At 34.8% G+C, this 21170-nt stretch overlaps 1 protein-coding gene across 1 annotated transcript; it reads left to right on the forward strand.

Annotated features, from left to right (window-relative positions):
- Positions 1-4356: 4356 nt before the first annotated feature.
- On the forward strand, positions 4357-21170 carry LOC125815650 (alpha-glucan water dikinase, chloroplastic). Its single transcript, XM_049495183.1, has 34 exons — positions 4357-4475; positions 5134-5413; positions 6128-6169; positions 6285-6394; positions 6491-6569; positions 6660-6751; positions 6833-6986; positions 9322-9546; positions 9665-10006; positions 10100-10207; positions 10320-10418; positions 10739-10879; positions 11007-11095; positions 11630-11764; positions 11976-12138; positions 12261-12350; positions 12425-12610; positions 13990-14052; positions 14127-14189; positions 14269-14328; positions 14422-14574; positions 14690-14773; positions 15427-15603; positions 15689-15795; positions 16147-16360; positions 16441-16544; positions 17104-17236; positions 17372-17497; positions 18494-18604; positions 18909-19007; positions 19362-19535; positions 19810-19902; positions 20139-20254; positions 20606-21170. Exons 2-34 carry the CDS (start codon positions 5156-5158, stop codon positions 20808-20810), a joined length of 4395 nt encoding a protein of 1464 aa, XP_049351140.1. The 5' UTR covers positions 4357-4475; positions 5134-5155; the 3' UTR covers positions 20811-21170.

A 21170-nucleotide genomic window follows, 5' to 3' on the forward strand; every position in this document is an offset into this window, starting at 1 on the left:
TGGGACTGTGCTATGCACGGGCCACATTATCTTGTATATATATAGATAGATAGATTGATAGGCCATTTCTTCCTTTAATAATTGTTTTTTCTTTCCACAATTCTATCTTTTTGTCTTGTGTGTTTATTGGAAAGGTTTTCTTATATACGTTCCTTAATATTCACGCATGTGCATGCGCTTTTTTAATAGAAAGTTCAACATTTCTTGGATTATACTTTTTTCTTTTCTGGCAATATTTTTTTTTTAATAAGAAAAACGGTGTTTTGGTTCAATCGAGGACTGACAAATTTATAAAGTTAACTATATTGTGTAAAATGAAGTTAAAAAAGTATATATATAAATAAAATTATAGGGAAAAGTATGGCCTCATTAAAATTCTTAATTTAAAAATGATCAAATTAATACAGTAATGTCGAAAGTCTTTTCAATTTTTTTTTTATCAAACATGTACATGTTATATTTACTTTTTCATGCAAACAAGAAGGGAAAAATTAGGTGATTGAATCGAATACGTACCTATTCCTTTTGGTACTTCAAGAGCTTATATTTCTATATATAACTTCTTCTTGGCATCAAGCTAAGCCAACCCTTATTCCACAAGCAACCCCACATAAAATAAACGCAATCATGATCACTTGGTTGATTCAACAAGTGAAAAAGGCATTCATCCTTATAGATTGTTGGTGAAAAGTATAAAGTATAGACTGAGATGTGAATGTAAAATAATTGTCTAAGAAGTCGGCTCGACCTTTGTGATTTATCAAATAAAAGAAATCTTAGAGATCATCACGATCAATCATATTAATGAGATCTATAATAGTAGGTATTCAAGTTTCGACAAACAAGTGACTCATAATAATAAAAAGAGATATGGAAATAAGTCAACAGTTCTATTGACAAATGTGTGTGTGTGGGGACGGGGGGGGGGGGGGGGGTGTTTAGATACATAGCCAAGTACTTATTGTTTCTTGAACTATATTTGTTATCTCATTAGGTTCAACCATGATAATTGTTGAGAAGCCACAAATAATATCTCAATTCCATTTATTTAATATTCTTGTAGTATCATTACTCATATATATAAAAGAGGCTAGGGAAGCAACTGTTCGCCAACATGTCTGCTTCCCTAGCCAAGGATAATATGGGCATTTGATTTATTATTGTGCTTAAACACTATTGTACGAGAATCTGCTTTATAATTGTACATTTTTCATCGTCAGCCGAAAAGTTCTTGGATTTCAATGCATGTGGGCCCGTTTTCCTCTCTATTTAACACCTTTTCAATTGGCCGTGCATTTATTTCAATTTGCGGTGCATTTATTTCAATCCCTTTTATAATAGATATAGACCCCACCTCACCAATTACATTCCCTTCTCTTTGTTTCTGCCTCACAGCTTCTTCTTTCACTTTCATTTTGTGGTAAATTATTATTTGGAAATGGCAATTATTCAATGTATAATTTATCCGTCTACTTTTCTTTTTAATTTATCATGTATTCAAAGATTACGTTTAAGATACTATAAATCGTAATTTGAAAATTACGTAATATACACTATCAATTACAATAATTAACAATTTAAAATATTTTTACAATCTAATAAGAGCCTACAAACACACTATACGTTATATGTTCGAAAAATTCTATGAACCACAATAATTAACAACTTAAAATATTCTATTATATATTTAAAATGACGTTAAAAGTACTATAAATCACAATAATTAACAACTTAAAATATTATTTTTAGAAAAATAGAAAAAATTTAGTTGGCTCTTGAAATTCTATCGGTGACACATGAATTTGAATAGATGGAACAATATATATTATTGAAAGTTAACGATACTATAAGTCAATCGTTGTGACTTATGGTACTTTTTATGTAGTTTATAAATATATAAATTTAATTCCAAAAATTTGAAGATTCCATGCGCGATTTCCTGATCAAACTTAAGTTGTTCAACTCTCGAAAAACGAAAAGTCCACATAAACTAAGACTAGGGGTGTTCACGAGTTGGTTTGGATCGGTTATTGGTCAAAACCAAAACCAAACTAACTTAATCGGTTTTAAAATTATCAAAACCAAACCAAACCAAATATAATATACATTTATCGGTTTGGTGATTATCGGTTTCAGTTTGGTTTGGTTCGGTTATTCGGTTATTAACCATACACAAAAATAATAGAAACAATTCATTTAAAATGTGAAAAAAGTGACAACAATCCATTCAAAACGAAAAATAGTTAGAATGACTTAAATTACTAAACTTTCAATCACTAAATTTACTATCAATAAAGCTTTAAAATTCACTATATTGGCCTAGAAGGAAGATACAATAACATTTTCAGTCTCACAAAAAATTGACATAGACACTCATATACATGTAATCAATAAGATAAATGTTTCATCTTGGACATTTTTGCTTTCAATAAGTAAATTATAAAGAAATTTTAATGAAAATATGTATAAGATCTTTAAAATTGTTTATAAAAATAATACATTAAGTATGTATATTAATAAAATATATGTATATAATTCATCGGTTCAGTTCGGTTATTTCTTTGGTTTTTTTCGAATAAAACCATAACCAAACCAAATACTATCGGTTTTCAAAAATCTAAAACCAAACCAAATCAAACCCAAATAAATCAGTTTGTTTTATCGGTTTGGTTTGGTTTTTCGATTTGGATCGGTTTTTATCCAAACCGTGAACACCCCTAACTGAGACATAGGAAGTACTTATTTTTGGCTTTCTTTGTTGTTGCGTTTGAAGAAAAAAATATTATTTTCATTTAGAATATAGTAATTAACTAATAAAATTTAAAATATTTCACATTTCATTACTAATACTAAAATTTAATTGATAATATGCTTTTAATATTGTTCATTACTAATATTTAAAAATAATATAAAAAATCTGATCGACACTCAAAATTATACACATATTATTTAAAAATTATGTAAAAAGTACTATAAATTATAATTATTAACGAATTAAAATATTAAAAAATCATATTAAAAATGATTGACTCTCTGAATTCTATTTGTGCCACATAAATTACGGTAGAAGAAGAAACATATATTATTTTAAAATGACGTAAAAGTACTCTAAGTCATAATAATTAACAATTCAATTTTTTTTAGAAAAAATATATACAATACTTGACTGACTCTTCAAATTTCATTTGTGTCATATAAATTGAGACATATAATTGTCGGCACATGCTCATGTATCCAAACAAGGATAATTTGATCATCTATTCTTATATATTTGAAAATTACGATAATAATACTTTAAACCACAATAATTAACAAGTTAAAATATTTAAAAGTCATATAAAAAATTAATTGACTCTCAAAATTTGTAAGTACTATAAATTAAAATAAGTAACAACTTAAGAATTTCATAGACATAAAAAATTTGGGTGGCTCTCTAAAATATATCAATCACATAAAAAGTAACATATATTATTCAAAAATTACGTAAAAGATACCACAAATTACAATAATTAACAACTTGAAATATTTAAAATACATAGAAATGATTAATTTTAGAAATTCTAGTCGTGCCACATAAATTGGGACAACGAAATAATATATACTATTATTTTAAAATTACGTAAAAAAATAATTCTAAATCATAATAATTAATAACTTAAAATATTATTAAAAATCATATAAAAATTTAAATAATTGCTCAAGTTTCAGCCGTATTACATAAATTAGGATAAAAAATAATATATATTGGGCCCCGTGCTGGCACGGGGGCCCCTATCTAGTTTATATAATAAATATCGTTTCTAGTCTATCTCTTCTGATGCTAAATAAAGTCTGTGATTATCTTTTAATTTTTTCTACTCAGCACGGGAGGCCGTATCTAGTTTATATAATAAATATCGTTTCTAGTCTATCTCTTCTGATGCTAAATAAAGTCTGTGATTATTTTTTAATTCTTTCTACTAGGTAATGTAAAATTCTTATGTTAACCAAATAAATTGAGACAAATTAATTCAGTTAACCAGAGTTAAGAGTAAAGTACTATTGCAAGAAAATATCAAAGGCAAAAAGAAAAGATCATGAAAGAAAATATCAAAGAAAAAGAAGAGGTTACAATCAAACTCCCATAAAACTCCAAAAATAAACATTCAAATTGCAAAAACATCCAATCAAATTGCTCTACTTCACGGGGCCCACGCCGGCTGCATCTCAAACTTTCCCACGTGACATCCCATAACAAATCACCACCGTAACCCTTCTCAAAACTCGACACCTCACTCTTTTTCTCTATATTACAATAAAAAATACGTACGTTTCCTTTACGTTATTTCACTACCACTTTCCACTCTCCAATCCCCATACTCTCTGCTCCAATCTTCATTTTGCTTCGTGAATTCATCTTCATCGAATTTCTCGACGCTTCTTCGCTAATTTCCTCGTTACTTCACTAGAAATCGACGTTTCTAGCTGAACTTGAGGTAAATTTCTAGTGATTATACTGTACATTTCGCATAATTTAGGATCGTATTTGATGATATGTTTTACGCTTGATTGATCGAGAACTTAAAAGCTTTTTTGATCTGAAATTTGTTTTTTGGCATACTCGAGTTGAGATCCTGGTTAAATCAGTGTTATTTCGATTGAATTTTAGCAAAATTTGGTGTTAATTTTCAGTATTTTCATGGTTTAATGTGTATAAACAAGCTTAATTTTTCAAATTCAAGCTCGTTTAACCTTTTAATTACAGCATATTTCTGGAAAAAAGTTTGGTTATTTCTCTAGATGTTTTATTCGAGAAAAAAACAAAAACGAAAAAAGGGGAAATGCTGTTCTGTATGTACAAAAAGTGATTGATCAGCTTTTGGTCACCGACATACATTTGATTAGTACATACACGAGTCATACGAGTATATTTCCGTGTGCACTTTATTGTTTTGAAGGAATTCTGGATTTGGTTGATTCCTTTTTAAAACTTTTAAGTTTTTTTTGTTGCATTTTACTCTAATTAAGTCTTCTCTGTGAACTGACAAATACTCACCAGGCACACATTACAACCTTCATTTGATTATCCGCGAACGATCCATTGCTTTTGTGTATATTGCTTTTGTATTGACTGATTTTGTATTGTATTGGCAGTGAATTAAGCCAGTGGGAGGATATGAGTAATTCCTTAGGGAATAACTTGCTGTACCAGGGATTCCTAACCTCAACAGTGTTGGAACATAAAAGTAGAATCAGTCCTCCTTGTGTTGGAGGCAATTCTTTGTTTCAACAACAAGTGATCTCGAAATCACCTTTATCAACTGAGTTTCGAGGTAACAGGTTAAAGGTGCAGAAAAAGAAAATACCTATGGGAAAGAACCGTGCTTTTTCTAGTTCTCCTCATGCTGTACTTACCACTGATACCTCTTCTCAGGTAAATGCTGAACCTACCTGTATGACAAGATGTGATTTTTATGTAGTTACAATTCAATCAACTCATCAATTGGATAATCTTTTCTCATTTACTATTACATAGTTATCCCGTTGCCTGAATATTTTGGTCATCATTTACTGCATATAGGCAGGTCTCTTCCTCTTTCTGATTTCTTCTGTTTGGGGCTTAGAAACTAACTACTTAGCTTGATTATAGTCTTCCACTCACAGTGTAAACACTGATATCTGAATAACTTTGCATAAATGTGGATGATTCCTATAAGATCACTTGTACTTATCTCGTCCCTTTTTTGTTTCTCTTAATCTTTCATCCCTGCATTATATTTGTTGCTGGAGTGGGACTCTCCTTGAAGATCTGTTGCTATGACAGATCCTTCTAAGTTCTAATATTAAATCATGATTGAGAATAGATGTCTAATTTTTCCTTTCAGTGCTATCATATATAGCCAATAAAAATAAAACTAGAGTTCGTGATAGGAAACAAACACTGAATAGTTTATGTACTATGGGAATGTATAATGAGGTGAAAACAAAAGACAATGTCATTTATTGGTAAATATAGAGCACAAGACTTATAACTCAGAATCTTCCTCAAAAAGGAAAAAAAGACTTATAACTCAGCATCCGTGATGTTTAATTCGCCGTGCAAATATCTTTCTAATATACCTATTTTAAATGTTTTTTCTTTGAACAGCTAGCAGAAAAGTTCAGTCTAGAGGGGAATATTGAGCTACAGGTACACATGTGGGACACTACCTTTGCAAAATGAATTTTTATTATGACTTGCTTGTAAAAGAGGCAGCCTATATGTCTTATGCTGGTCATACAAATTTGCTTCTGCACTATAACAGGTTGATGTTAGGCCTCCCACTTCAGGTGATGTGTCCTTTGTGGATTTTCAAGTTACAAATGGTAGTGATAAACTGTTTTTGCACTGGGGGGCAGTAAAATTCGGGAAAGAGTAAGTTTAATTGCAAATTGAACTGTCATCATTTTGAGAAACTTAAGCTTGTGATGACTAATCATCCTTATATTATTCTCTATATGATTATCTTAGAACATGGTCTCTTCCGAATGATCGTCCAGATGGGACCAAAGTGTACAAGAACAAAGCACTTAGAACTCCATTTGTTAAAGTAAGTTGGAAATGGTTTTGCTGCTCTCATACATGGATTAAGTTATGATGCAAAATTGATGATTTTTTGTTGTTGAATCTTTACTCTTAGTCTGGCTCTAACTCCATCCTGAGACTGGAGATACGAGACACTGCTATCGAAGCTATTGAGTTTCTCATATACGATGAAGCCCACGATAAATGGTAAATGAGTATCTTTGTGAAGGAACAGCATAGCATTTTGGTTAAAGAGCTGCATAGATTTCACTTCTCTTTCTTCTTCAGGATAAAGAATAATGGTGGTAATTTTCGTGTCAAATTGTCAAGAAAAGAGATACGAGGCCCAGATGTTTCTGTTCCTGAGGAGCTTGTACAGATCCAATCATATTTGAGGTGGGAGAGGAAGGGAAAACAGAATTACACCCCTGAGAAAGAGAAGGCAAGTAACTTATTCCTTTAGTCCCACACCTTTCTGGGGAAGTCATACTGCAAATTGTTGGTAGCTAACATCACTGAGTTGATCATTTCAAATTTTCAAGCCTTTTATTTTCTACTGAAAGTCGAGCATTTTGACATTGGCATATATTGTAATTCTCAACCCTAGTTCAGGATTTCTATGGAAGTTAGCTTGTCAACTATAATCCTGTGCATTCCTATCCATGAACACAACAACCAGCTGATCTTTGTTGTTGTTATATGCATGCTTTCTCAGAATATGTCAACTGGTTGTTTGGTTCATGGATAGGAAGCCATAGGACTATTATTACTCCCTCTTGCAGATAGACTGCTACTAAGGAGTCAAGGGATTGCTTTCTGATCTCCATTTCGCCCATGTTAAATAGGGTGGGGTTGGTTTTAGGGAAAATTTTATACAAGACTAGTGGTGGCTCAAGTCTACCATGAAATTGTTGTTTTAATTTAAAAAATGCTAGTCTTAGAGTCAACAATTAGGCTTTAAATTTTAATCAAGTACAATCAGTAAGCCGACTTTGACATGAAATCAAGTGTACAGTCTATGAATGAGTATGACCAGGTCTTTTCTTTGTTTCCTTTTTTTAAGGTAAGAAAGGCAAGACTAATATCCAGTGGATGCATATAATTACAGAATGTGTAGTCTGTTAATAACCAGGAAGTAGGAACCAGTAAAATCAAACAAAAAGTCTGTATCATCTATATAAGTAAACGACACCATAAAGCAACAAGTTGTAAAGAAGATTATTTCAAATTATTTGATGAATTTCTCCCGACATAAAAATATCCAATGTTTCTCTTCGTCCAAGTGACCAAAAAATGCGAAGAGGTCTCATATTCCAAATACTGATGTTGCTTCTTTTTCGTTCCTCCATTTCCAATTGAACAAGAATAGTTTCAGAGATTTTGCCATCACCCAAGACCCGAAATAGGGTCAATGACATGCATTGAGTTGCTACAGCACAAAGCTAATGCAACAATAAAAACAAAACAATTTACGAAAGAAGGCTAAAAACAAAAAGAAAGCGGCTGAGACAAGTTGCCAGGGAGGCAACATGAGATGGGAGTGTGGGGAGGGGCAGTGTAGGACAAAAGGGAGATGCAATACTAAGATAAGGAGTAGAACTACCCACTTATTCCAAGGGATACCACTATCCCTTCCCCTAAAGAATGACCAAGAAAAAAGAGACTTTATTTAATCCCATTCTTAGAGGATTAGAAATAAGGTCTCCTCATGTTCTCTCGTTTGGGAACCAAATGACGCTACCTTGTCAGAACTGTGATGGTTGATATACCATAATTTGGAGAAAATCTCAGTTTTGCTTAAAGGAATGTTACGTTTGTTTTCAAGCTGAGAGGGAGGGGGGGAGGGGGTGAGGCTGTGTAGGACAAAAGGGAGATGCACCACTGAAATAAGGAGTAGAACCACCCACTTATTCCAAGGGATAACGCTATCCCTTCCCCTAACGAATGACAGAGAAAAAAGCATGTTAATCCCATTCTTAGGGGATTAGAAAGAAGTCCCCCCGTGCTCTGTCTCATTTGGGAACCAAAAGGACACTACCTTGTCAGGACTGTGATGGTTGATACACCATAGTTTGGTGAAAAGCTTAGCTTTGCTAAAAGGAATGCTATATTTGTTCTTTCTCAATTGTATTCTTTTTAAGCTCTAAATTCTACTGAATTGCTACACTCTGTTTGGATGGATGTTACGTATTGTTTCATAATGTATCGTATTGTATTGTATTATGTTATATTATGTCCTATTGTATTGTTCTAATGTATACAACATTTGGATAGATTGTATCGTTCTCCATCATTACATAATGTCACATATTCATAATTTGAATGATAAATCTACAAGAAAAGTAAGGTATGGGTAGAACTATTACGAAAAGGTAGGGTAAAGGATAAAATAGAATTATTAAATAATAAGTAAAGACAAAATGAGAAGAAAATATTAAGGTAACGACGCGATCACACCAAATCGGTCGTTACATAAAATGGGTCTTTTCGTCGTTACCTAACAATAGATTCAAACAATACTATACAATATAATTTAAGTAATAATCAAAACAAACATTGTATTTAAACTAACAATACAGTAGTAACAACCATCCAAACAAGGTGTAAAGGAATGTTATGTTTGTTCGTTCTCAACTGTTCTTTTCAAGCTCTAAATTCTAATCATGTTGCTGCTACTCAGATATATTCTTTCCTTATTTGGGATATCCTATCCTCCACTGCCATTAGACACTTCTGTTATCTACTTAGTTACTGATACTGTCTGTTGTGTATTTCAGGAGGAATATGAGGCTGCTCGAACTGAGCTACAGGACGAAATAGCTCGTGGTGCTTCCATACAGGACATTCGAGCAAGGCTAACAAAAACTAATGATAAAAGTCAAAGCAAAGAAGAGCCTCTTCATGTAACAAAGAGTGATATACCTGATGACCTTGCCCAAGCACAAGCTTACATTAGGTGGGAGAAAGCAGGAAAGCCGAACTATCCTCCAGAAAAGCAAATTGTAAATGCTGAACCTTTCTTACAGTTTATGTAGTGTGTGTATATCTCCAGGCGCATAAAGCTGGGTATGCTGTCTTCTATAGATGTGAGACTTTGATCAAGCATTGTTTTATTAACAGGAAGAACTTGAAGAAGCAAGAAGAGAATTGCAACTTGAGCTTGAGAAAGGCATTACCCTTGATGAGTTGCGGAAAAAGATTACAAAAGGGGAGATAAAAACTAAGGTGGAAAAGCACCTGAAAAGAAGTTCTTTTGCCGTTGAAAGAATCCAAAGAAAGAAGAGAGACTTTGGGCATCTTATTAATAAGTATACTTCCAGTCCTGCAGTACAAGTACAAAAGGTCTTGGAAGAACCACCAGCCTTATCTAAAATTAAGCTGTATGCCAAGGAGAAGGAGGAGCAGATTGATGATCCGATCCTAAATAAAAAGATCTTTAAGGTCGATGATGGGGAGCTACTGGTGAGTGCTAACTTATTCTTGACTGTAACCACTAATCTCAGAAGCAAGTTTGAATGCATATTGAGAATCTTCCATTGTCTCCACATTTTTAAGGTACTGGTAGCAAAGTCCTCTGGGAAGACAAAAGTACATCTAGCTACAGATCTGAATCAGCCAATTACTCTTCACTGGGCATTATCCAAAAGTCCTGGAGAGTGGATGGTAAGAATAAAAATCGTGCACATCTTGCAATTGAAAAAACCAAAGAAGCAAGATAGAAAACCTTCCTATACCCTACCTATATTGAGTAGTCAGTGACCATTTACATTTTCAGGTACCACCTTCAAGCATATTGCCTCCTGGGTCAATTATTTTAGACAAGGCTGCCGAAACACCTTTTTCAGCCAGTTCTTCTGATGGTCTAACTTCTAAGGTGTGCTAAACGAATGACTCCTTTAGATTATATAAATGATTGTCTTAAAGATTCAAAAAGGAGGAAAAAAAGAAGTAAAGCCTTTCTATCCAGTATATTGTGTAGTCAATTACATATTCAGAAACCACCTTCAAATATATTGACGCCTGGGTCCGATACATTAGACAATGGTGCAGAAATCCCCATTTCAGACAGTTCTTCTGATGTTATAACTTCTATGGTATATCATATAAGTAGTTCCTTAGATGATGTCAACTGTTCGACTGTGGACAAAACATTGTATAACACTCATGGTTTGTTCTACGGAATCAATTTTTCAGGTACAATCTTTGGATATAGTAATTGAAGATGGCAATTTTGTGGGGATGCCATTTGTTCTTTTGTCTGGTGAAAAATGGATTAAGAACCAAGGGTCGGATTTCTATGTTGGCTTCAGTGCTGCATCCAAATTAGCACTCAAGGTTTCTATGCTTCTTAATCTCTTAAACATCACTTGTTATACATTTGGATTCGCGTTTTGGTATTCGCTTGGCTTGTTATCTGTTTCGTTGCTTTTGAAATGGAGTATGACAATTCTTCTCCCATTAGGCTGCTGGGGATGGCAGTGGAACTGCAAAGTCTTTACTGGATAAAATAGCAGATATGGAAAGTGAGGCTCAGAAGTCATTTATGCACCGGTGAGCACATCTCTTTTTTGGCTCCCATCTCTGACTTAGCCTCTTTACTTTTTTCTGTGTTTCAGTTTCAAGCTCTTAACTTGTCTTTCATGTTATTGAGAATTTCTTGGATTCAGCCCAGACCGATGGGCTGCAGTAGATTGATGAACTGGGTAAGATAGTCTAGTTATGATGACACCTGTAGATATTGGGGCCTGAAAAGGCAGAATAGGTATAGAGCATTCACATAGCAACCCCAACTAATCTGGGTTGAGGCATAGTTGATTGATTGATTGAGAGTTTGTCTGAATTCCTGCTCTACCTTTAAAGATAAGTGCACACTAATAGTTCCCACTTTGGCATTTCTTGTCAATATTTTGTGGACATGTTTAACTTATTTGCATAATAGAACCTAGTACTGGCAAAGATAATGAGGAAATCAATTTATAATATGGAAGCCTGCATTGTGTGGTTTTTTTCAAATGCATGATTTCTAATTTGGTTGCCAAAAGATGTGCCGAATTTTAACATCACGTCATATTTTACTTTCAACAGGTTTAATATTGCTGCTGACTTGATAGAAGATGCCACTAGTGCTGGTGAACTTGGTTTTGCTGGAATTCTTGTATGGATGAGGTTCATGGCTACAAGGCAACTGATATGGAACAAAAACTATAACGTAAAACCACGGTAAATCTCTTCTTATATTTACCTCTATATATACCTTTTTGATCCTTGAACTTCAGGTTCGTTTCCTCCATTATAATGCCAACATAATGAAGTATGAGTCTCAATTTCTTTCATTAATCTTGTCCTTTGTATTCAAGTTGCAGAAACATTCATGTCGTTGTGAGTGTCAAGCATTCCGATTTGACTGTTCCTAATGTCTTTGTTGTTACAGTGAAATAAGCAAGGCTCAGGACAGACTTACAGACTTGTTGCAGAATGCTTTCACCAGTCACCCTCAGTACCGTGAAATTTTGCGGATGATTATGTCAACTGTTGGACGTGGAGGTGAAGGGGATGTAGGACAGCGAATTAGGGATGAAATTTTGGTCATCCAGGTTCATATATATCTTTTATCTCCTCACCGGTCTTTCTATTGATAGACAGGGGTATCTAGTTTCCTTAAGTGAATAGCATGTTGATAAGAGTTCTTTTATAAGAGTTCTTTTCCTAATTTCAGAGGAACAATGACTGCAAGGGTGGTATGATGGAAGAATGGCATCAGAAATTGCATAATAATACTAGTCCTGATGATGTTGTGATCTGTCAGGTAGTGAGAATGCAGAGGGAATATTGATGAAACTTCTTTCCCAGAAGTAGTTTAACAATGTACTTCTTTTGCAGGCATTAATTGACTACATCAAGAGTGATTTTGATCTTGGTGTTTATTGGAAAACCCTGAATGAGAACGGAATAACAAAAGAGCGTCTTTTGAGTTATGACCGTGCTATCCATTCTGAACCAAATTTTAGAGGAGATCAAAAGGGTGGTCTTTTGCGTGATTTAGGTCACTATATGAGAACATTGAAGGTTAAATACCACTATCCCTTTTATTGAATTTCTTCACTCAGTCTTGTTTGTGTCCATTTATCTGATGCCTGGTTTGGGAGTTGATGGATAACTGGATGTTGTTACCCCTATTGTCACCTACTTTTCTTTTGTTTGTCCTTTTTGCATCTATATGTGGATCCTGTTTTGCATAATTTAAGTTAGTAGACACTGAAAAATTGCAGTTGTACCCTTTCTGTGCCATTTCTCAACGTATCTGTCAGACTAGTATTCCCTGCCCTGGGTTGAGATTTATCTTTTTCCTTTATAGACTTCACGTAAATATGCACATCTATGCTGGTTATGTTAAACTTTCAAGGGGCTTCAGAATGTCATTTGAAGTATATGATCTAATGATGTAATGTGAGATCAGTAGCTGTTTTGATAGGAAAGAAATAAGTAGGCACCAAATAAATCAAGCTGACTTAGAACTATGGTTTCCCTAAAGAGGTGTGATTCTCTTTGTCTTGAGGATATTTGTTGATGACTTGTAAGAGTCCACCAGTCCTTTGACACAATATAAAACAGTAAAGAAGGTAAAAACACAAAGACAACAAGGATGTTTACGTGGAAACCTCCTTGCTCAAAGGAGGAGAAAACCACGACCTGTCACACAGGATTTCTCAATTGCTCTTCATTAACTCCTAGCTACCCGTGATTACAGACTCCAATAATCACTCAAGGATTAAGCTCTTAACCCTACTACTTGCAACAACTCTATTACAAGATGAATCAAAGCAATAATTATGTTGCCTACTATTAACTAGCTCTAGTTAACATAGACTTCAACAATACACTACAAAGCTAACTCTAGCTATGTTAATCGTCAACTGAGAATATAAATGACACGATCTAAGTTCCTTTATAACTTAGGATTAGATCTTACAATGTTACGACTCACAACATGACTTTCAAATAAACAACTCGAGACACTCTTGTCCCTTGCTGTTCTTGAGAGCTGTTTTTGCTGGAGAGTAATTGCCTTTTGAAAGTTCTTGAATTACTCAAAAACTAGGTTGTTTCATGTCAACAAAGGTATATATCAGTAGAGACAAAACAACCTAGTGCGAGCCCATCGGCTTAGAGCTCTGTCCTCGTTTCCCGCGCCCACCAACCATGACAGTGTTGGCAGCTTTTACAGCTGTTCTCCATTCGTTCTAGGACGGGCATTACTCATGGGACCAGGTCCCATTGTTTGTTAAATCATCAAAACTACAAAGTAACATTTGTGTATTGGAGAAGTTTCACTTATAAACGTGTGCTTGATTATCTGTTTAACTTGAGAGGACTTAGGTCATGTACCTCCTAAGATCATTTCTATAGAGCTTGAAGACCTCCGTTTAATGGTGATCCATTTGCAGGCAGTTCATTCAGGTGCAGATCTTGAGTCTGCTATTGCAAACTGCATGGGCTACAAAACTGAGGTAATGCTGTCTACAAGAAACTTAGTCTTTCTACTTCGCAACTTTCATCTTAGATAGTGCTTACTTATCATCAGGGAGAAGGCTTTATGGTTGGAGTCCAGATAAATCCTGTATCAGGCTTGCCATCTGGCTTTCAGGTAGTACTTGTCAACCTGCATCCCATTTTTGTATTACTGATTCTAGAATTGATTCATGTCATATCAATCCTACAAATAGGACCTCCTCCATTTTGTCTTAGACCATGTGGAAGATAAAAATGTGGAAACTCTTCTTGAGGTAACTCCAACTTTCTTGTACTTCTGTTTTCATTTGCTTAATACATGGTACTTCCCACTAAATTTTCTCTTTCTGAAATTCTTGTGTGTGTAGAGATTGCTAGAGGCTCGTGAGGAGCTTAGGCCCTTGCTTCTCAAACCAAACAACCGTCTAAAGGATCTGCTGTTTTTGGACATAGCACTTGATTCTACAGTTAGAACAGCAGTAGAAAGGGGATATGAAGAATTGAACAATGCTAATCCTGAGGTACACTATGTTAAATGTTTCTCAGTTTTAAAATCAAGTTTCTTTGTCTAAATGTGTTTCATTAATTTCAAAACTTAACGTTGCTCTCTTCACGGCCATGCTACTTTTTTCACAGAAAATCATGTACTTCATCTCCCTCGTTCTTGAAAATCTCGCACTCTCTGTGGATGATAATGAAGATCTTGTTTATTGCTTGAAGGTAATTATAAATAGTTTAGGGGTTGTTTGGTAGAGCGTATAAGAATAATGCTAAATAGACTATATTAGTAATGCTTGCATTAGCAATGCATGTATTAGTTATGCTTGCATTAATTATACGTAGATTATTTTTATGCTTTGTTTGGTTTGATGCATTAAAAATAGCATGCATTGCGTACAATTTTTATTTACAAAGATACCCTCCACTATTATGGTGAAAAGATGTAAGAAAGGTTTTGAGGGGCAACTGGGTCTTTAATCATGCTAATGCATGCATTTAAACTATTGGCATTGCTAATACCTAGAAATCCGTAGTATTAGTAATACAAACCTTAATACACAATAGAGTGTATAACTAATGCAAGAATTAGTTATGCATATGTTGGAAAAGAGTACCAAACAAGGTACTAGTAATACACAAGGCTAATGCATGCATTATTTTTCCTAATACACTCTACCAAGCGACCCCTTAGTGTGTTGTTGTTCCTTCGCTAGATGTACTGATTTATCTTAAATATTCAATAATTTTAGGTCTGAACTGCTTTGCTTTGAGCAGAAAAAAGAACTTAAATTCATTGAAAAAATTTCATTACATCCTGTACAAAAGTTCAATTACAAAGCTCTGTTGATCGAAATATCTTTTTGTTTATAAAGGGATGGAATCAAGCTCTTTCAATGTCCAATGGTGGAGACAACCATTGGGCTTTATTTGCAAAAGCTGTGCTTGACAGAACCCGTCTTGCACTTGCAAGCAAGGCAGAGTGGTACCATCACTTATTGCAGCCATCTGCCGAATATCTAGGATCAATACTTGGGGTGGACCAATGGGCTGTATGTTTTCTGTCACTCAAAACATTACTTACACTTTCAGCACAGAAATATCATAATAATTTGTCTGTGTGATTATTGGATGCAGTTGAACATATTTACTGAAGAAATTATACGTGCTGGATCAGCAGCTTCATTATCCTCTCTTCTTAATAGACTCGATCCCGTGCTTCGGAAAACTGCAAATCTAGGAAGGTTGTTAGATTTTCATACCTCTATATGCTCTGAGATATTGTTACTAGCATGTTAAGAATATGTGCACTCATATGAACTATTTACTAGTCTAAATAAACTGTGACAGTTTCAAGTGGTATACTTGTTGCATTAATATAAAAAGATCAATTTTCTTGGTCTAGAAATATAGGTAAGTCCTACTTACAGAGAGAGAGAGAGAGATTTTATGTTGTAAATCAGTAAGAGAACATTGCAACTAGAGATACAAGAAAATATATATTCCTTTTTTGTTTCCATGCAAGTGTCTGAGGAGAGGAGAGAATATTCTGACATGGTTATTTCTCTAATGCAACTCTCTTCCTCTTATAACAGTTGGCAGATTATCAGTCCAGTTGAAGCCATTGGATATGTTGTCGTTGTGGATGAGTTGCTTTCAGTTCAGAATGAAATCTACGAGAAGCCCACGATCTTAGTAGCAAAATCTGTTAAAGGAGAGGAGGAAATTCCTGATGGTGCTGTTGCCCTGATAACACCAGACATGCCAGATGTTCTTTCACATGTTTCTGTTCGAGCTAGAAATGGGAAGGTAGTTTCTTCTATTAAAAATTGTTTAGAGTGTTAAAATAAGTTTATGCTGTATGTATTATTGAAGGAAACTTCTGTTAGGTTTGCTTTGCTACATGCTTTGATCCCAATATATTGGCTGACCTCCAAGCAAAGGAAGGAAGGATTTTGCTCTTAAAGCCTACACCTTCAGACATAATCTATAGGTAAACTAAATTATTAGTGCGTCTTTCTCAAAACCTTATTAACTATTTGAAATGTCAAACAAATATTCCTTGACCATGATTTTCGCAGGTAAATGTTTAGCTTGTTTTAATCCTAAAATTTGTGCTTTAACACGGTTTTGTAATGTATGTCTTAAAGTTCTAAATTTTTGTTTTGGGAAAGATGAATGAACTCGTGAACCAAAAACAAAATTCTCTTTCATAGGATATACTTTCTATTTTTTTTCTTTTGATAATCGAGAAATCCGTCTGTGACCCGCCCTTTGGACCAGTCACAGCCTTCTAAACTCGGTGGATAATGGTCCCGCCCCTCTACCCTTCTCCACTTAAATACCAGGCTTCGCTTTGCATGGTGTAGGGCTTGAACCTGCGACCTAAGCCACAAATCCTCCACCTTTTGCCACATGAGCTAGGCCTTGGGGGCATACTTTCTGTTTTGGACACAGCTCATTTCTGTCTAAAGTGCAAATATATATGAGTGGCATTTTATCGGTTATTATTCTTTTCTTTTTATCTGGTTTTGCTTTTTGGCATCTGATAGTGAGGTGAATGAGATTGAGCTCCAAAGTTCAAGTAACTTGGTAGAAGCTGAAACTTCAGCAACACTTAGATTGGTGAAAAAGCAATTTGGTGGTTGTTACGCAATATCAGCAGATGAATTCACAAGTGAAATGGTGAGGTTTGCAATATTGACTGTGATTAGAAAACTAAACTGATTTCTCCGCCTTTTTTGTTGACCTAAATGATTGAAGCTGCTGATCTTGATTCTGGAACACATTTCTCAATTTGAATGATAATGATTTATCTAGGTTGGAGCTAAATCACGTAATATTGCATATCTGAAAGGAAAAGTGCCTTCCTCGGTGGGAATTCCTACGTCAGTAGCTCTTCCATTTGGAGTCTTTGAGAAAGTACTTTCAGACGACATAAATCAGGTTCTTTTCCATTTACTTGTCAAAACAATATCAGCTTATTTTCCATTTATATTTTCACTTGTCCTTATATAATCTTACTTAAATTCTGGTAAATAAAATAAATAAATAAATAAAAGAATTAAAAATATTAAAGAAAGAGGTTCACGTTTTCTTTAAAAACTTTTTATCCTTCCTATATGAAATTTCTATCATTAAGATATAACATTTATTTTAAGGTCAATTGCTATTTTCTTAATAGTTTTGTACTTGTATATAGTTTTATTAATTGACGCGAGAAACACATGCAAAGCCGTACACTTAAACAGTTGAAGAAAAAGAAGGAGAAGAAGAAATAGAAAAGAAGAAAAGGGAAAGATATCTAAGTAAAGATATGACACTTGAGCCTAACTCAACCCCAAATGCTTGCCAACGAGAGGAGGATTGTATCCTACTCATTGCCAGACCCTATTGGAGCATGGATTACATATGGGGGCCCAAATAGGGGGGAGGGGGAGATTGCCCTAGGCTTTGATACTATGTAAAGATATGAAACTTGAGCTTAACTCAAGCCCAAAAATTAGTACATGATGGGAAGATTGCCTGAATCTATAGAAGCACGCCATCATTCCATACCCCAACCAATGTGGGATTCTAACTCACCCTAAATAAGGATCTTTTGAGTTGTCATAACAAAATAAAAGAGAATCATTTTTGGTAATTGCACAGTTCTCTTCGCTGTTCATTGGATCTTTAAGACGGAGAAGGATATTAAAGAGAAAAGAAAAAGATATCTAAAATAAAGATTGTTTTCTGTTATCATAATAAACGAAAGAGAATCATTGTGGATAATTGTACAATTTGTTTCCTGGATCATGGGATCTTTTAATATGAATTTTGGCACTTTACAATGTGACATTTGAGATGGGTTTCTCATCCTCCTCTCTGCCTTTCTCTCTTTTGCTTTATGTGTTTCTGAGAGTGATACCAATTGATGGAACTGTTTTTTAAAATTCACAGGGAGTGGCAAAAGAGTTGCAAATTCTGATGAAAAAACTATCTGAAGGAGACTTCAGCGCTCTTGGTGAAATTCGCACAACGGTTTTAGATCTTTCAGCACCAGCTCAATTGGTATCTTTGTTTATTCTCTTTGTTTCTGATTTATTGTTCCTTAATGTAACTTACTGAAACTTTTGTAAGCTGAGAAGACATTTGGATTCTCTAATGGGTGTTTTGATTCTCTTTTCATCAACCTACCAAGCTAGGAAAGTTTTTTCTTTTGATTCAATCCCTTCAGACGTGTTTATTAGTCATAAAAAGAAATTCACGACCTGGATAATAGATACCTTGATCATTTTTTCAAAGGCATCCGGCTTTACTACATCAGAGAAGATTGATATCTTTGGTCAACACACTTGTCATCATACTTTTATAGGTCAAAGAGCTGAAGGAGAAGATGCAGGGTTCTGGCATGCCTTGGCCTGGTGATGAAGGTCCAAAGCGGTGGGAACAAGCATGGATGGCCATAAAAAAGGTAAACCTTCTATAGCATTCTTTAATATCTGTAATTCTGTAGCTCAAATCTTGATGTGACAGGTAGCAGGCTATGGACAAATAGTAATATTTTATATTGAAGCCTTTGTTTGTCAAGGATTTCGTGAAATACGAGTTCATTCTTGGAGTGCTACGTGTGTCTGGCTTTTCAAAGATTTCATATATATGCTGCTTCTTGAAATACTGGCATCTTGGGAGATTTTACTTGTTACATTTATATCATTTGATCTTTTCAAGATAACCTTTTCCGATAAAAGGGAAGAAATTTTTACTCCTCGCCGTTACATTTCTATCCAGTAGGTGGACATGCATTTTCATATTTTATGTTCTCCAGGTGTGGGCTTCAAAATGGAATGAGAGAGCATACTTCAGCACAAGGAAGGTGAAACTGGATCATGACTATCTGTGCATGGCTGTCCTTGTTCAAGAAATAATAAATGCTGATTATGCATTTGTCATTCACACAACCAACCCATCTTCTGGAGACGACTCAGAAATATATGCCGAGGTAATGTCAGATCAACGGTTTTTATCATTGTATTGGATTTTAATTGAACATTAAAAAATGAACTATATCCTACCTTAGCAGCTGTCCTCTTCCTCAATTTTTGCTTCCTCTGTCTGCCATTATCTCGACAAGTAACCATATTTCTTAAGGTAGATCATTAATTGAAATTAGCTTGGACAAGAGGCATATAAAAGAAATCACTAAAGCATGACATCTTGGAATATGTTTGCTTCCATAAAGGGAAAATGGTGCTTATGTCTTTCCTTCTGTACAGGTGGTCAGGGGCCTTGGGGAAACACTTGTTGGAGCTTATCCAGGACGTGCTTTGAGTTTTATCTGCAAGAAAAAGGATCTCAACTCTCCTCAAGTGAGTATTGGTGCCTGTTGATCTTCCAGAGTCACATTTACCTTTTGTAGACCCCTTATATATCCTCCCTCCCTTCCACCTGACCTCCTCTGAAATCTTCATTTTTAAGATAGATGAGTAGCTATTTAGTGTCCAAGCAGATGTCTTACGGGCTTCTATTGATAGTAATTAAATGGGAAAGAGTGAGATCCTCACCTTTGTTCTGAATCTTCTGATGGATCTAAAAATACTTGCAGGTGTTAGGTTACCCAAGCAAACCGATCGGCCTTTTCATAAAAAGATCTATCATCTTCCGATCTGATTCCAATGGGGAGGATTTGGAAGGTTATGCCGGTGCTGGCCTCTACGACAGGTCACTTCTCTCATAGGTTTTCAGTTGGTGAACGTTTTTAAGACAGCTACTCAATTACCATTTTCCTAGTTTTGGGTAGATGAATAATGCAGCTTTTTCGGAAGTTAATATTTTGGATTCTCTTTCTCTCTATAAATATATATCACAGAAGGGCAACCAATAAAGATTAAAGCAACCCTATATATCACAGCCGTCCCTTTATCCACTCCTGATCTGAGCTCTTTATTTTTCCCCAAGAGGGCATATATACTGCATATGCTTCAATTTCATAGCAGTTCTATTTGTAACAAAATACTTTGATTTCAACTTTTATAGCATCACCATAACAGCTTACGTATTGGTTTACTGCAGTGTACCAATGGATGAGGAGGAAAAAGTTGTAATTGATTACTCTTCCGACCCATTGATAACTGATGGTAACTTCCGCCAGACAATCCTGTCCAACATTGCACGTGCTGGACATGCTATCGAGGAGCTATATGGCTCTCCTCAAGACATCGAGGGTGTAGTGAGGGATGGAAAGATTTATGTCGTTCAGACAAGACCACAGATGTGATTATATTCTCATTGTATGTTGTTCAGAGAAGACCACAGATGTGATCATATTCTCATTGTATCAGATCTGTGACCACTTACCTGATACCTCCCATGAAGTTACCTGTATGATTATACGTGATCCAAAGCCATCACATCATGTTCACCTTCAGCTATTGGAGGAGAAGTGAGAAGTAGGTATTGCAATATGAGGAATAATAAGAAAAACTTTGTAAAAGCTAAATTAGCTGGGTATGATATAGGGAGAAATGTGTAAACATTGTACTATATATAGTATACACACGCATTATGTATTGCATTATGCACTGAATAATATCGCAGCATCAAAGAAGAAATCCTTTGGGTGGTTTCAATTGCCCTA

The sequence above is a fragment of the Solanum verrucosum genome, unplaced genomic scaffold, assembly GCF_900185275.1.
Source record: "Solanum verrucosum unplaced genomic scaffold, falcon-dt-bn FXZP01000085.1, whole genome shotgun sequence".
Classification (NCBI taxonomy): domain Eukaryota; kingdom Viridiplantae; phylum Streptophyta; class Magnoliopsida; order Solanales; family Solanaceae; genus Solanum; species Solanum verrucosum.